The 15569-nt window shown below is 38.7% G+C and overlaps 1 protein-coding gene across 4 annotated transcripts; it reads right to left on the bottom strand.

Moving 5' to 3' along the window:
- Positions 1-363: 363 nt before the first annotated feature.
- LOC120475774 (uncharacterized) lies at positions 364-15114 on the bottom strand. 4 transcript variants are annotated; one of them, XR_005622017.2, is made up of 6 exons: positions 13848-15113; positions 7753-7970; positions 7448-7645; positions 5838-5993; positions 1232-1455; positions 364-1023 (listed from the first exon to the last, which is right to left on the bottom strand). XR_005622017.2 is itself a non-coding variant. In XM_039666457.2 (5 exons), the coding sequence occupies exons 1-5, from the start codon at positions 14963-14965 to the stop codon at positions 1451-1453; spliced, it is 1692 nt and encodes a 563-aa protein (XP_039522391.2). In that variant the 5' UTR covers positions 14966-15114; the 3' UTR covers positions 364-1450. The 4 variants fall into 4 exon arrangements, 2 of the variants coding, with proteins under 2 accessions (XP_039522391.2, XP_039522390.2); XR_005622016.2 differs by having other exon boundaries at positions 1114-1455; XM_039666457.2 differs by having other exon boundaries at positions 364-1455; positions 7448-7642; positions 13848-15114.
- Between the last annotated feature and the right edge of the window lie 455 nt (positions 15115-15569).

Consider the following 15569-nt stretch of genomic DNA (forward strand, 5'->3'; position numbering starts at 1 on the left):
CAACAGCTCAAAATAAAATAGAATTTAAAGGTAAAGGTATGAGTGAAGACTATTTTATTTGCAAAAAAAAAAATCAATTTTCTTTGAATGGGGGGGGGGGTCCTATGTTCGCTTTATTTTGTTTCTCTTCAAGTATGTCCTACAGTACACTAACGGTGGGAAAAAAAAGGTCAGATATGTAAATACATTAAAATATTTTCAAGATAATATTGTACACATTTCTAACAGTATTTTACTGTATAAATGGTTCTTTAAACATTTAAATATATACACAATTGTTATTAGTAAGGAAATTGGAACATATTTAAAGGTCAGCAACATCAAATTTGTTCAAACATCCCTGGTTTAAGAGAGCACAATGGCTAAAATCACTTGCAGCACCTTTAATTGTAAAACAACTGCAGACATTTCAAAACCGTAGAATGAAAATAAATCACAAGCAGTGTTCTTCAGCTCTGGCTCTTGAGGGGAGTTTATCTCCAAACCCGATCTATGATCACTCACAGGTCTGCAATGTTCTAGTACTCATGCAGGTACTGATCAGGTGTGTTTGATTCGGGTTGGAGCTAAACTCTGCAGGACAATGGACCACAAGGGCTAATTTAAAATACCCTGACATAAAGGAACATGTGATGGAATTGTTAGAGAATACAAAACTTGGCAGAGTTTATGTGAAGAAAACAAATAACGGACACAATATGCAAGCAATGCTTACATACACACCAAATCTGTGCCAGAGTGGACTGGATAATGATAAAACTAGTGATTATGCATAACACATATTTTAATTCCACCGACTACTTTTATTTCCTGCCGGGCTCCACAGCCTCTCATTTTCACTTTGCAATAGTCTCAGAGCACCCTCTAGTGTCCAAACACGGAGAATGCTTGTTTGTTTAGCAGTCCTAGGTAGAAGCCTTCATCCACTCCATCCTTCTTCTGAGGGCTTCATCATCACAAAACACCAGTTCAGATGTGATATCGTAGGCTGCCCCGGAAGACTAAGGTTATCTTAGGGTTATCCTAATGGTTTTCAGAGTAGCATAAGAAGAATGTGAGTTACTATGTTACCTCAATAGCAACTTGCATTTTTAAAGCAAAAAGAACACTCACATGTACTCATAAATCAAAACCCACTAGATCAAGGCTCAGAAATCTTGAGTCTTTTCCGGGTTGTAGAATTACAAACTGAACAGCTCTGCAGAGACGCTGACCGACCAGAGGCACAGACCTGTTAGAAACCAGCAGCAGTTCTGCCACGAGGGTCGTGTTGGGGACAGCGCTGTCCCAGGCCAGAAGATGGAGGGGCCGAATAAGGTCCTTTTACAGTATAGCCCACTGTACTCCAGGGCACATGGAGGCTCACTCGTAAAAACTGTCCTGGACGGACGGACGGACGGAAAAGCCCAGCTCATACTCTTCTTCTTGATGAAGGCAGATCAAGACCTAGTCACACTGAGAAACATATGGTGTTGAGAAATACAGCTCAAATCAAAGTTGACCTTTTGTTAAAATGTTACTATAGTAATAACTATAAATGATGCATAGTTACATGCAACTAAAACTACTCCTAGCCCTATAGTAAGTACATGTAAGTCCTTGCAAGTATAATGAATTATACACTTTTATGAGTATAATTAATTATTTTTTTAAATCATTATATTTTACTAATCTTTAAAGTATTTTATATGTGTTGATTCACATACTAAATCACATGTATAGTACGTACTTGATTATAATTTATAGTTTGTTATTTGACATTACATTTAAAATGAACATATTTTTAACATGCTACTAAATGTGTAATTACAAATATAAAGCTGCAGTCCGTAATTTTTAACAGTTTATTTTTGTTATGATATGAAATTTTAATATACAGCAATACCGGTGTATAATGCTTTAATAACGATCGGTGCTGTTTGAGAACACTGTTTGAGAGGGTCCATTTTCACACTTGCACTTTGTGGTGTTACTAAGCGTGACTGTGAAGATGGATAGGTTAAACTATAATTCTCAATTATATAAGAGTGTTTCCCATACATTGGTTCACAATATCAACACAGCCTTTTGGAAAATCTGTTTGTGGTTGGCATTGACATCGTTGAATAAACATGAGCACTGCACGTTTCAAAGAAAAAATGCGGCATGGGTGTTTTTATCTGAATGTATCTGAAGTGGACTGACAGGCTTTAGAAAAGTTTCTTTGATATTACGATTGAATCTTTGCTGATAAAGCAGCGTTTATGTGGGTGGCGCTGCTTTGTGTACAGGCGTTACCGGGGAAACTGAAACCGCTGTTTCTGCCGCTCCTTAAAGCACCTCCTGCTGGCACCTAATGTGAACAGCCTTACAAACCTGTATTAGTACTAGTGTGCATTTTTTCCTACAATATTCACTCATCATGACAGTAAAATAGGGCATTCTAAGTCAATATACTGTAGTATTTTCTCTCTCACTCAGTAGAAAATGTGGTTAACCCAGTCATGCTCAGGGAAAAAAAAAATACCGTCATATCATAAAAAACCGGTATAGTTATGAAAAATACTGTGATATGGATTTTTGGTCATACCGCCCAGTACTACTCTAACGGTTAATAAACAGAACTGCATGCGTCTTGCGGAAGAACATTGTAGCCAGACCTTCTTTTCTCTGTTTGTCTAACGCTGCCTTCACACTGGCAGTTTAAATCAGCTCCGTAATACGCAATAGACGAATCCGGCGAAACTACCGGAAGTAAGCGGGGCGCCATTACTGAGCTGTTGCTGGGTAGCGTTGCGCCATTGCCTCCTATTGTTTTAGTTGCAACTTACGTCCACTGGAATAAACAGCCCGCGATTTACGACTGTCGCTAACGTTACAACGTTACCCCTTGTATAATGTCGAGTGGGTAAACAGTTTCCGTTATAAATTGTTTCAATGGTGGCAGTAAAATGTAAATTTTGAAGAGAAAACATTGTGAATACCCCGGGTCGACTGCCCGTCTGGTGCCGTACGGTTTACAGATTTCCTGGGCGAGTACAAGACGTGGACATTCGCGTATAATAACAATTATTTAATGACATGAGTAAAAAAAAATATAATAAATATGTGATATAGTGATCAGCAAAATCTCCTCTCTTGCTATTTTTTCTATTCAATTAACATGCTATGGTCATTAAATGTCTTTCCTGAGCTAAATGTAACGTTATGTGACATAATTGTTTTCCTGCTGTTATATTGACCTCTTTCCATGGTTTAAAAACACTAATTGGTCGATATTATGTATACTTTCTAGCTGTAACGTTACCTTACCCTTGCCTGTTGCAATGTGAAAATGAGATAAATAATGGACACAAATGAAAAACATGAATTTGTTTATTTGATTTCATTCATTTATTTATTTATTGTTGCCAAATAGACAGATCTTTTTATAGTTTCCTCATTAGCAAACGTTAGCCTAGCAAGCTTGCCAAGCTATTTTCATAAATAACGTTAATTTGTAAGATCGTTTGTACCTTCATCTGTGACTGGAGGCCACTGCAGTCACAGATCAAACCAACAAGTCATTCTGCCTGGCTGTAGCTGTCATCGAGGGTGAGTTCGCGTTATCACCGAGGTTTGTTTACATACCGGTGCATATGTCTAAATGCCTGTGTAACAGCTCAGTAATGGCGTCGCCACAAGATGGCAGCCTACACAGAACGCTCGTCGGATTCTTCTATACGTTCCCAACGGACGTCGTACTACACAGTGAAAAGCGTCAGACGCGGGTAGAACAAAAATTGCGGAGAGATTAAAGTTTGATTGTGTCAGTTATGATCTCTCTGATGAGGGTTATGCTGCGTGAGGAAAGTTGCTCAGGACGTTGACATGCCAGGTCGAATAAAAATGTGATATATAGTGGTCAATAGTTCAATGTCTACCTTCAATTTAATTGTATTAACTGCCCTTATAAACGTTAGAAAGTCATGAAATTATAAAATGACATGACAACTTACCGTTATAAAATCATTATTTATTTTATTAAAAGTTAATCATTCAGGTTTGTGTATTAGTACCATAGCAACGCTCAACTTCCGTCCGTAGCTTTTCGCACGAGTTCAAATTTTTGAATGCATCCGGATGACCAACGGACGAGTCAAGCCGCCTTTCCACTGCACACGACATTCGCATACGATTGTCGCATTTCGCCCCCTAGTGTCAGTCGCACAGAACTTTGAAATTGGTCGTGAAGCAACCGTTACCCTAGGATATTCACAATGGTAAAATTATTTTTTTTAATAAATGTAATGCATGCATGAATATATCTACACAAAACAAATGACCCTCAATTCATCTAAAAAAAATATATAAATATTGGTTTAATAATTATAAAATATATTTTCTGCTATAGTTAATTATAACCAACATTTTACACAGCGAGCGTTTACAGAAAAACATTAAAGAGTTAAAATATTGGTAATTCTAGCCTCGCGCTCATAGTTTTTATAAGAATACATCACTTCCGGTTGGCCGGTCGCATACAGTCTAGCCGCAGACGTTCAGATATTTCAACGGATCCAAAGCTCAAAACGGATCCGAATTTTCCGCATACGCATATGATCGGAACTCCCCGCAGCTCCCGTACGACTCTCCATTGGAAATGAATGACTTCCGGTCCGACGGCGGTCGTTTGTCGTGTGCAGTGGAAAGGCGGCTTGAAGGCGGCGTAAGACGAGTCATGCCGGTACGCTGTGGTACGACTCAAACCAGTCTAAAATGGTCCCAATATAAACACTTACTCTAGGTGTACCGTAGTGATTCAGATAAGACAATAACACAGTTTTAAAAATGGATTCATGATATAATACTTGCACTGCTCAACAAACGTTCCCGATAAATTATTTGTTATTAAAACATCACAAACTTAATTTTAACAGAAAAGCAAGCATAAGCAACTGCATGCGTGATTTATAAAATCACAAAAAAAGCTGTCACTAATTTTAAATCACAATCTCGATTTCGCTATAATCAATAAAGCTGTCAACACTGCACAACGAGTCATTTATTTACATCGCCTCTATACTTCACTAGTAATAGTGAGAGGAATCGTGAGGGTGCAGAACTCAGCCCAGAACAAAAACTCTGGTGTTTTGACTGGTGAGTGGATTCTGACTTAATCACTTCTGATTGGCCATTGCGTTCACAAAAATCAACATATATGTTTGGGATTGGCTACATTGCTTGAAAAAAAAAAATGCTGCAAAAACAGAAAAATGTATGCTCTCCATAGCGCAAACATAATGGACCTTAACAGTTAAAGGAGTAGTTCACTTTTGAAAAAACTTTTGCTGATAATTTACTCACCCCCATGTCATCCAAGATGTCCATGTCATTCTTTCTTCAGTCGAAAAGAAATTAAATTTTTAGATTTATAAGCTCTAATGCTCACCTTGCTCTGTTCTGTGATGCGCATTCGTGACTCTCCTGTTCAAACTCGTTCATCAAAATGAACAAATCTTTTTCCGAGTCAATTCATTCGTTTCGTTTGTTGAATGAACCAAATGACTCGGAAAAAGATTTGCTCCAACAGGAGAGTCACAAACATGCGTCACAGAACAGAGCAAGGCGAGCTTATAAAACTTAAACTTTGTTATTTATTTATTAAATGAGCGATCGTTTCGCTTGATAAGACCCTTATTCATCGTCTGGAATCGTTTAAAGCAAGTTAAGAAAGACATGGACATCTTGGATGACATGGGGGTGAGTAAATTATAAGCAAAACTACTCCTTTAAGGTGAATTTATGAGCAATCCAGTGGAAAATTTCACTGGAAGAACATTTGCCAAGTTACTGTAAAAGTGCAACTTGTCATGTACCTCTCTTCCCTTTCTTCTTGTGGCGTCTCTTTTTCCTGACGCTGCTGGACTCTTCAGATGAAGAGGAGCTGCTGGATTCATCAGTGGCATACGAGCTGGATGAGCTCTTACGCCGCCTTTTACGTGACCTGGGCCCTGAGAACACTGATGTGCTCGCTGTAGGAACCCAGAATGGTAGTAAACAAGAGAACATGAGCCAGTGCAAGTGTAACAGCAAATAGAACATCAACTGCAAAATTCATTCATCATTTGAGCTAAAAATACATTTACATGAAATGACTGTGACATCTTGGATTTTAAAAAGTGAAGTCTGGAATATTAATGTGAACAGAGACAGTCAAAAAGACACTACAGTTATTTGTTGTCTTGCTATATTCAGCAAGAACATAATTTTAATGTTTTGTAGATCATTCAAGAAAACTGCATGTCATGTTGGTTATACTTTGTTTGTAATTTTGCATGTGGTAAAATGCTATATTGTGACAATTTGACAAAATAATCGTAACCAAATGCAATGTCATGAAATTTTAAAATAATTTTGTGCTGACACACAAAATATTAAATATATAGACTACCGGTCAAAAGTTTTAAATCGGTAAGATTTTTTATGTTTTTAAAAGAAGTCTCTTCTGCTCACCAAGGCTGCAATTATTTGATAAAAAAATACAACAACAAAAAAAACTGTAATATTGTGAAATATTATTACAATTTAAAACAGCAGTTTTCTATGTGAATATATAGTGAAGTGTAATTTATTCATGTGATCAAAGCTGAATTTACAGCATCATTACTTCAGTCTTCAGTGTCACATGATCCTACAGAAATTATTATAATATGATGCTCAAGAAACATTTATGATTATAATCCATGTTGAAAACAGTTTTTTACATTTTTATTTCAGGATTCTTTGATGAATATAAAGTTCAAAAGAACAGAATTGATATGAAATTGAAAGCTTTTGTAACATTAATCAATACCATTCAAAAGTTTGGGGTCATTAAGAATTTATTTTTTATTTTTGGAGGAAAGAAATTAGAAAAAACTTTTATTCATCAAGGATAAGTTAAATTGATCAAAAGTTACAGTAAAGACATTTATAATGGTAGAAAAGATTATCTTTTAAATAAATGCTGTACTTTTTTCATCATAGAATTTTTGGGGGAAAAAAATGGTACACGACTGTTTTCAACATTGGAAATAATAATTTATGTTTTTTGAGCATAAAATCAGCATATTAGAATGATTTCTGAAGGATCATGTGACACTGAAACTGATGTGTAATCAGCAACAGTAATGATTTTGAAAATTCAGCTTTCAAATTACATTTTAAAATATATTAAAATAGAAAACACTCATTTTAAATTGTCATAATATTTCACAATATTACTGTTTGTCATTTTTTTTTCATCAAATAAAGCAGCCTTGGTGAGCAGAAGAGACTTTTTAAAAAACATTTAAAAAACATAAAAAATCTTACTGATCTAAAACTTTTGACCAGTAGTGTATACAGTATATATATATGTCATGTCTATTCAAGATAATATATCTATTATAACGTAGTTCTGTTGAGCAAAGTGTTTTGAATAAGGCCAAACATTTTTCCACCACACCTTCAGGCACCGGAACCAAGCGAGCGCCGGTGAGGTTCTCGATCTGAGAGCGGAGGAACCTGCGATCCTCCTGTAGGTCCTGCACCTGTCTCTCCAGAGCTTCAATCCTCTCCTGTTTGCTCTCCAGCAGACACTGGAGCTTAGTAATGGTCAGCATAACACCGCTGGGTAAACCATCCATCGGGTTCGGGTCCGCTGCTGAGAAAGAGTTGTATTTTCACTCAATCTACATCCCATAATTGAAATGTGGAGATGCTAAAGAGCTCAATGATATGGATTCTCAAAAAAATTAATAAATATCACACCAGCAACAGCACTGCTCAGAGATTTGTCCTGCTCCGCATCAGTGGCGGCCTCAGAGTTCATATTTTCCAATTGGATTACTTCAGGCTCCGGTTCCTGTTTCACCCAGCTGTGGCTGCTCACGGGACTCTCCTGTTTGGCTGAGCTGGAGTCAAGCTCACTGCTGGGGGAAAACGGAGCAGATTCCTGCTGCCACTGAGTGTTAATCTCAACCGGAACGCTGCAAGAAAACAAAATCAAACAACAGTCTCATAATTACACTTTTCAAATTATTTGAAAGCTATTCTACTTAAAACACTATTTGTTCATTTATATTGCTGATATGTCATACCATATTACAAAACAGTATTTGAGTCAATGAAGACTAATAAGGACTTTCAAGATGACAAAGTGCTTCAAACATTCGTGTGGCAGTTTCTAAAGGTAAAGAAATGTAACCTTTGAATATATGTCGGTCTTACAAAAAAAAAGTTGTACAAAACTTTGAATAACTCATAAACGTTATATGGTGTAATAAAACAACAATAATAAATGTTCCTTACACTTTTAGAGTCTACACATCTTAAAGTGATGATACACAGGACAACTTTTTGAGCAATGTTGCTGGGAAATCTTGCTGAGCAATTGTTGCTTGGGCCCTTTCCCATTGAAAATGGGCAATAAATTTCTATCTGGATAATTTAGATTGGGCGTGGGCCCTGTTATAATTAAAATTATGATTAATTTATAATAATTCACCTTTAGGGTATGTTTACACGACAACGATACAGACGACAACCTTGTCAAAACAATCCCCTGATCTACGAAAATGACTAAAAACGATGTATTCTGCTGCCAGGCCAGTAGTTGGCGATGTCACTTTGTGAAAAAACACTATGCGCCTATAGACTGAACAATACACATGCAGATGACCACAGAGATGGCTGTAATCTTTCTGATGGCTACTTCCAGCAGGATAAAAAAACACCATGTCACAAAGCTCAAATCTTCTCAAACTGATTTCTTGAACATGACAATGTTTCTCGACCTGGTACTACGAGGTGGTTGATGAGTGTGTATACTGTATAGTATATTTCTATTTAGCTTTGATTTAATTTATTTCATCATGGTGGTTTTTATCCAGCAGCTGTATGTGATAAGTTATTAGTTAAGTAAGGGGTAATCCACGTCTAACTGTCCTTTAAACTATATTAATGCATGGCTAGCCGTGGATTATCCCTTACTTAATGCACCAAATGGAGACCACCTGAGACCAACCATTAAATCGTTTAATGTACAGCCAGCCGTGGATTATGCCGCTTATCATTTGCCAGCATTGACAAGTTTACGCTGTTATTGATGCGTGCAGTGCAATATTACAACAAAACTAAAACAACTAAAACGTTAGTAAACATGTGAAAGCCAGTTACTAAAGAATGATTTACAAAAAAAAAAGTTTTCTTTTGAAAACAATTTAAATAGCATTTTTAAGATTTACTCCGCTATTCATGCCTTAATCTTTAATTTTGAGATGACAACATGTTAAAGGGTTAGTTCACCCAAAAATGAAAATTCTGTCAGTATTTACTCACCCTCATGTTGTTCCAACCCCGTAAGACCTTCGTTCATCTTCGGAACACGAATTCAGATATTTAAGATATTAAGATCGCTCCTGCATACAAGTCCATAGGCTTCTTGAGGGAGTGACACTTGCTGGCATCGAAAAGTCATTAAAGACATCGTTAAAATAGTCCAAGTGACTACAGTGGCTCAATCTTAAGTTTATCAAACGACGAGAATACTTTTTGTGCGCCAAAACAAACAAAAATAACGACTTTATTTCAAATATTTACTTCCTTCTCTATGGGCCTGTAGTCAGTTAACGTAGTGTGATAGCATAGAGCTACGTCACACGTAGGCTCACTATTGGCCGACGCTGGTCGTGTGTGATGCGTGTGACGTACAATAACAGAAGCTTACGCTATTAAACTAGTAACCTGACTCGAGGCAGAGAGAGAAATAAACGAATAGTTGAAATAAAGTCGTTATTTTTGTTTGTTTTTGCGCACAAAAAGTATTCTCGTCATTTGATAAACTTAAGATTGAGCCACTGTAGTCACTTGGACTATTTTAACGAGGTCTTTAATGACTTTACGAGGCCATCAATTGTCATTCCCTCAAGAAGCCTATGGACTAGTATGCAGGAGTGATCTTAATATCTTAAATATCTTAATTTGTGTTCCGAAGATGAACGAAGGTCTTACGGGGTTGGAACAACATGAGGGTGAGTAAATACTGACAGAATTTTCATTTTTGGGTGAACTAACCCTTTAAAGGTGCTCTACGCGATGTCAGGTGACGTGACTTCTTGTTGATGTTTAAAGTATTTTCAAACAAAACGGAGGCTAGATAGACCCTTCCTCCTCTTCATCCGCGCAATGATCTCCCCAATCCCCACCCCCAGGGGCTTCTCGTCAGTCATTGGCTGGAGTAGTTTGTTATGTTTTGTGGAGCGGGTTTCCGCAATTTGTTTTTGTTGCCATTTGTGGAGCCTAGGTTGTCTGCAAAGACCACATTTTTTACAGTGTGTTTAGGGGACCGGCAGCTAGTGGATAGTGAGGAGATGTTTGCTGTATGTGACAAAAAATATCTGGGCCTAAAAAACACCTTTCACGTCCTTGGATTTATGCGTTTCTATTACACCGAAATTAATCTGCAGTGGTCAGGTGGTACAGCAGTCACATGGTACAAGTAGGACCTCTCAGAAAATTCCCAGCTTACTGTACGTTCACACCGCCACCGGCGAGAGCGTCAAAGCGGCCGGAAGTCATTCATTTTCATTGAGAGCCGGCGGCGAGCTCAGGCGAGAGCGGCGCGGTTCGGACGGTGAGAGCGGCGAGCAGAGTTGAATTCAGTTCAACTTTATGGTAATAAGCAATGACGCGGTCCGGCGGCAACCGGCGGCAACCAATCGGAATGTAGAAGTGCTCCGTTTGAGAGAATCCCAGAGAACGTAGTCCTGTAAACTTTGGTTCCGGCCACATTAGTTCCCAAGCAAAATAGAGGAGGTTGATAATTTGAATTTGATAAGAGGGCGCACAACACTATTCATTGGCAAGATTTTCGTGCTAGAACACTTTTTTTAGCGAGAATGCAAATTATAATAGCACTTAACCATGAACACACAAGCCACACCACACACATATGGCTTTTAATTTGTTTATTTCGTTAGGAAACATGTCACTATAATTTTAAAGTTATTTCCATCGATCAATTTTCTGCAAAAATAACGACTGACATGCTTGTTTGCTTTGTGGCCCCTTTAAATACCGTTTTTTCCCCCCACACATTCGATCTACGTCAGAGCATCAGAGCATCCACGAATCTTTCCACAGCGTCGTTAACAGAGCGGCAAGAGCGAATTTTGCCGCTCTCGCCAGCAGCGGTGTGAACGTACAGTTACAAATTTTCATTACAAGCTCTCCAAGGGTGAGAAGGCTTTTTTACAAATTACGTAAGCAATAAGGTACGAGAGGCTGTGCTGTATCGTGAACAAGTAACTGCTGAAGGGTGTTTCGCGGAGTGCCTGCAACCCCTTCAGCCGTTACTTATTCATGATACAGCACTTACCTTGAGTACCTAATTGCTTTTATAAAATGGTTACCACACAATAAAATTTTAAAGTAAAAAAAAAAATGTTAAGTGCAACTTTTTATGAAGTAAAATCACTAAAAGCCTTCCTTCCGCTACAAAAAATAGTCCCTGACCGTGAACAACAATGTTCCAATGTGTAATATGCATGAAAGCTTAAATAAAAACACCATAGGAACCGCAGTCCTGCACAGTAATATATAGAATCGTTGGGTGAAGCTGTGTTTTATCATGAATAAAGCACAGCTATTTTGACCAATCTGAATCAAGGATTGGAACTAAACGTTTTATAATGTTAATATAACATGGTGTGAAGTATACAGTATACAAGTAAAATTGTGAATGTGATTTTGCTTTCAAACTATTTAGTTTATAAACAAAGTTAAAGTTAAAGAAACGGTTTACCCAAAAATAAAAAAATCCGTCATCATTTACTCACCCTCATGTCGTTCGAAACCTGTATGATTTTCTTTTGTGAAACACACACACAAAAAAGATATTGTGAGGAATGTTTCACTGTTCAAACAATGTTTTGTGTTCCACAGAAGAACGAACAAAAACCTGAAGGGTGCGTAAATGACAGAATTTTCATTTCTAGGATTCAAGATTCAAGGAGGTGATAGAAACAGGAAGGGGGAAAAAACGCAAAAAAATATTTGAATCCAACGTTTGTTTTCATTCCAAATCTAGACAGAACAGGAGAGTGAGACAGTCAAGGTCCAACTTTGTTATATGAAATATGTGCATTCTTTACACCTGTCTAGTCAAACAAATAACCAGAATGTGTAACTTTTACATGAAAATAAATTTGGCGACAGATTGGAACCTGGAAAGTGCCAACATCTGTTTGAAATTTTAAAGGTAGGGTATGCAATTTTTGAAGTGGCTACTAGCAATAGCAAGTTAGCTTTGAAAGTATGAGATATCAAAGCCACTTGTCCTTCAAAACACATGAACACAACACATACAGCAAATTCTGCAAAGTGTCACTAGGTCTTTTTCTTTTTGCTATTCCTCTGTGCAGGATGAGGGTGAAGAAGGTGCCAGTGTCACCATTAAAAGATCTCCTTGGAGGGACTTTTTTGGGGATTTGTTTTAAAATGTCAATTTAGTGTTATCATTACATAACATATTTAAAATGTATAAAGAAATGTGCAGCATTTTCTCTGAGAAATAAAAAGGACACTTCATTTTTTTTTATTTGTCTTAAACCTTAATACAAGAAAATCGTATCGTGAAACCAATATCGTGAACCGAATCGCATCGCTACATCCTTAGCCACGAGACAAGAGATGTCATTAAACTGCCTCATGTCTCAAAGCAATTACATAAACAACTTAAAGAGCCTTGACCTGTATTACCTGACGGACACAGATTCATTTCGGTATTGATATGATGTTTGACATTGATGTTGCCATTGAAACTAAGAAATTTGAGTCACGAACCGGTCCGAGTATGAGGTCACGGGTAATAATTACAGTGGTTTTGGTGTGAACGCAACATAAGCTCGTTGTTTTTGGTTGAGGAGGAACAGTAAAGGCGGCTGCTGTTTTGGTTGTGGTGCTCGCTGACTGACTGACTAACTCTGCAATGAAACATGCTCAGAGGTATGGAAATACATGTTGACAGGCAGGCAGGCTATCATCTAGGACCGAATGCAATGATTGGACAAACTTTTTAATGGTTATTTTTATTTAACAGACAATACATTAAGACCACTTAACTTAGTGGTTGCGATAAGAATGTGAAGAGACTTGCAACCCACATAACAACAAAAAATGTTTCTGGAACATATACCCTGCCTTTAACGTTTTGAGTCAATATTTTGCAGTAGCACCTCATTGCAGTACACAAGATCCAGGGGGCGGAGTCGGATCCAGATCTAAAGGGTGGAGATGGGTAGGATTAGGGGTGGGGTTAGGGATCAAGGGGTGGAGATGGGTAGGATTAGGGGTGGGGTTAGGTTAGGGTTTAGGAATCAGGGGGTGGAGATGGGTAGGATTAGGGTTGGGGTTAGGGATTAGGGGGCGGAGATGGGTAGGATTAGGGGTGGGGTTATGGATAAGGGGTGGAGTTATGGATCAGGGGTGGAGATGGGTAGGATTAGGGATGGGTTAGGGATCAGGGGGCGGAGATGGGTAGGATTAGGGGTGGGGTTATGGATCAGGGGTGAAGATGGGTAGGATTAGGGTTGGGGTTAGGGATCAGGGGGTGGAGTTTGGTAGGATTAGGGGTGGGGTTAGGGATCAGAGGTGGAGATGGGTAGGATTAGGGGTGAGGTTAGGGATCAGGGGGCAGAGATGGGTAGGATTAGGGGTGGGGCTAGGGTCAGGGGGCGGAGATGGGTAGGATTAGGGGTGGGGTTAGGGATCAGGGGGCGGAGAAGGGTAGGTTTAGGTATATGTAATTGTATATGTGGATTTTGTGTTCTGCAGTGAGGACCATCTAATATTTTGACTAAACATACCTGTGCAAACATACCGCCATGATCTCCCTCGTTTCGGTCAGTCTTTGAATTGAAGTGACCCTCAGACTGTGATTGGTGTAGGTCGTTCTCGTCCCGGCCTCTTTGCAAATTTTGGGCAGCATTTGGGACAGATAATTGACTCCCAAAGGAACCGCAGTGTACCAGATCTCATCGCTGATCACATACATCCTTTTGGGCTGTAGATAAAGCGCTTTTGCGTCGGTTGGAATTTTGCTGAGATATTTCTCCAGAGAGGCAACAGGACACAGCGGATTGCCAGGCTCTTCAAACATAGCCTTGCGTTTTTTCTTGTCCCTTTCCTGCGGGTTCTTCGTGTCCTCGTTTAATGTCATGGTGAAGTATTTAAAACCGTTTTGGTCTCGGTTCAAAGCAAACACGTCTGGCTGCAGGTGTCGGTTGCCCTCCTTACCCCTGAGTCCAAAATGTAACTGAATGTCATACCACACCTTATTTAATAAGCCTTTTGGGTTGCCAGGGTCCAGTGCAGCGGAATGTTTCAGCATGTGCTGGTCTTCAGGTGAAATCGGCGGATAATGTGCTGTTATATCCCTACCGGAGCGTCGCATCTGCTTGACAACCCCTTTAAAAACATTGTTGGCGGACCTGAACTCGGTGTCCTGCATCAGATTCCACGCACGGTTGATGGGAGGCTCGTTGATGAACCGATTTAACCCAGCCCGGAGCCCGACGTAACTGCTGATCCCGTACAACTCCCCTTTGCTCGTCCGAATAGAGCCATAAAACTCGCGCAGCACCGGGTTGAGCTCCGACTTCTCCGCGGTTTTCAAGTCGATTGTCAACTGCTTTTCACGGAGCCAGGCTTTAAAACAGTTTACTGCCCATATCGTTTGCTTTACGGTACTAGATTCGTTTCGGTTGTGTTCCAATTCGTCTAAATCCGCTGATGTTACATTCGCACACCTGGATACCTGTGCTGTTAAACTAGCCTCTCCTCCTTCCGTCTCTTCCTCTTCACCTGAAGAGCTTTCACACTTTAGGTCAAACATTATATTCATGGGAACAAGGTCCGTTGGTTCAACTGGTTTCTTCTTTTCTCCAATATCATAGATGTTCACGGTGTCCGTGGGATCATACATAACATCCAAACTAACATGTCCATGCCCGTAAAAAGCTGAAATGAAGCATTATTTTAAGCGTCTTGCTGACCTGTAAACATACATCCAGTAGTGTTTTCAGGATTTCTTTGTTGTTCTTCTTCTTTAGGAGACTGGCGGATAAAGAGTCACAGAAACACAGCGCCATCTGCTGTTTACTGGCAAGAAGCATGAGCAACACAGCATTTGATCAGTGGATTTATGGAAATCATTTCACTTTTAAGTGTTTTATCGACATTGAAACATTGCACATCAACTCCTGGCGAACAAACATTATTTATTATTTGAATTATTACTCAGTGAGTCATTTAATGTATTACTATGGAAGGCTTTTGTCTTTCAAACACATTACATTTTTTGGTGTAATTTGTTGTGAGCTGAACCAAAAAAAATATTTTCAGGAGAGAAAAAGATTGCATATCAATCATTGTGTTACTTGACTTGCATAATCTAGCTAAATCTCTCGTTAATTTTGATGCTTTGCATTCACGTTATAACTTCAAATATGCTAAAATGAAAAAAAGTGACCAACCTCTTATGATATATATGATAATGTATGTATATATATATATATATTGAGGGACAT

Source organism: Pimephales promelas, chromosome 22 (assembly GCF_988280905.1).
Source record: "Pimephales promelas chromosome 22, fPimPro1.hap1.1, whole genome shotgun sequence".
Classification (NCBI taxonomy): Eukaryota; Metazoa; Chordata; class Actinopteri; order Cypriniformes; family Leuciscidae; genus Pimephales; species Pimephales promelas.

What these genes read in the sequence shown, in the direction of transcription:
- LOC120475774 (XM_039666456.2), bottom strand. Translation starts at nt 14,965, where the DNA reads ATGTATGATCCCACGGACACCGTGAACATCTATGATATTGGAGAAAAG. An exon ending in ATGGCGGTATGTTTGCACAG is followed by an intron (nt 7,971 to 13,847) that starts GTATGTTTAGTC and finishes GTTTTCTTGCAG; the next exon opens with CGTTCCGGTTGAGATTAACA. An exon ending in CTTGGTTCCGGTGCCTGAAG is followed by an intron (nt 5,994 to 7,447) that starts GTGTGGTGGAAA and finishes GGGTTCCTACAG; the next exon opens with CGAGCACATCAGTGTTCTCA.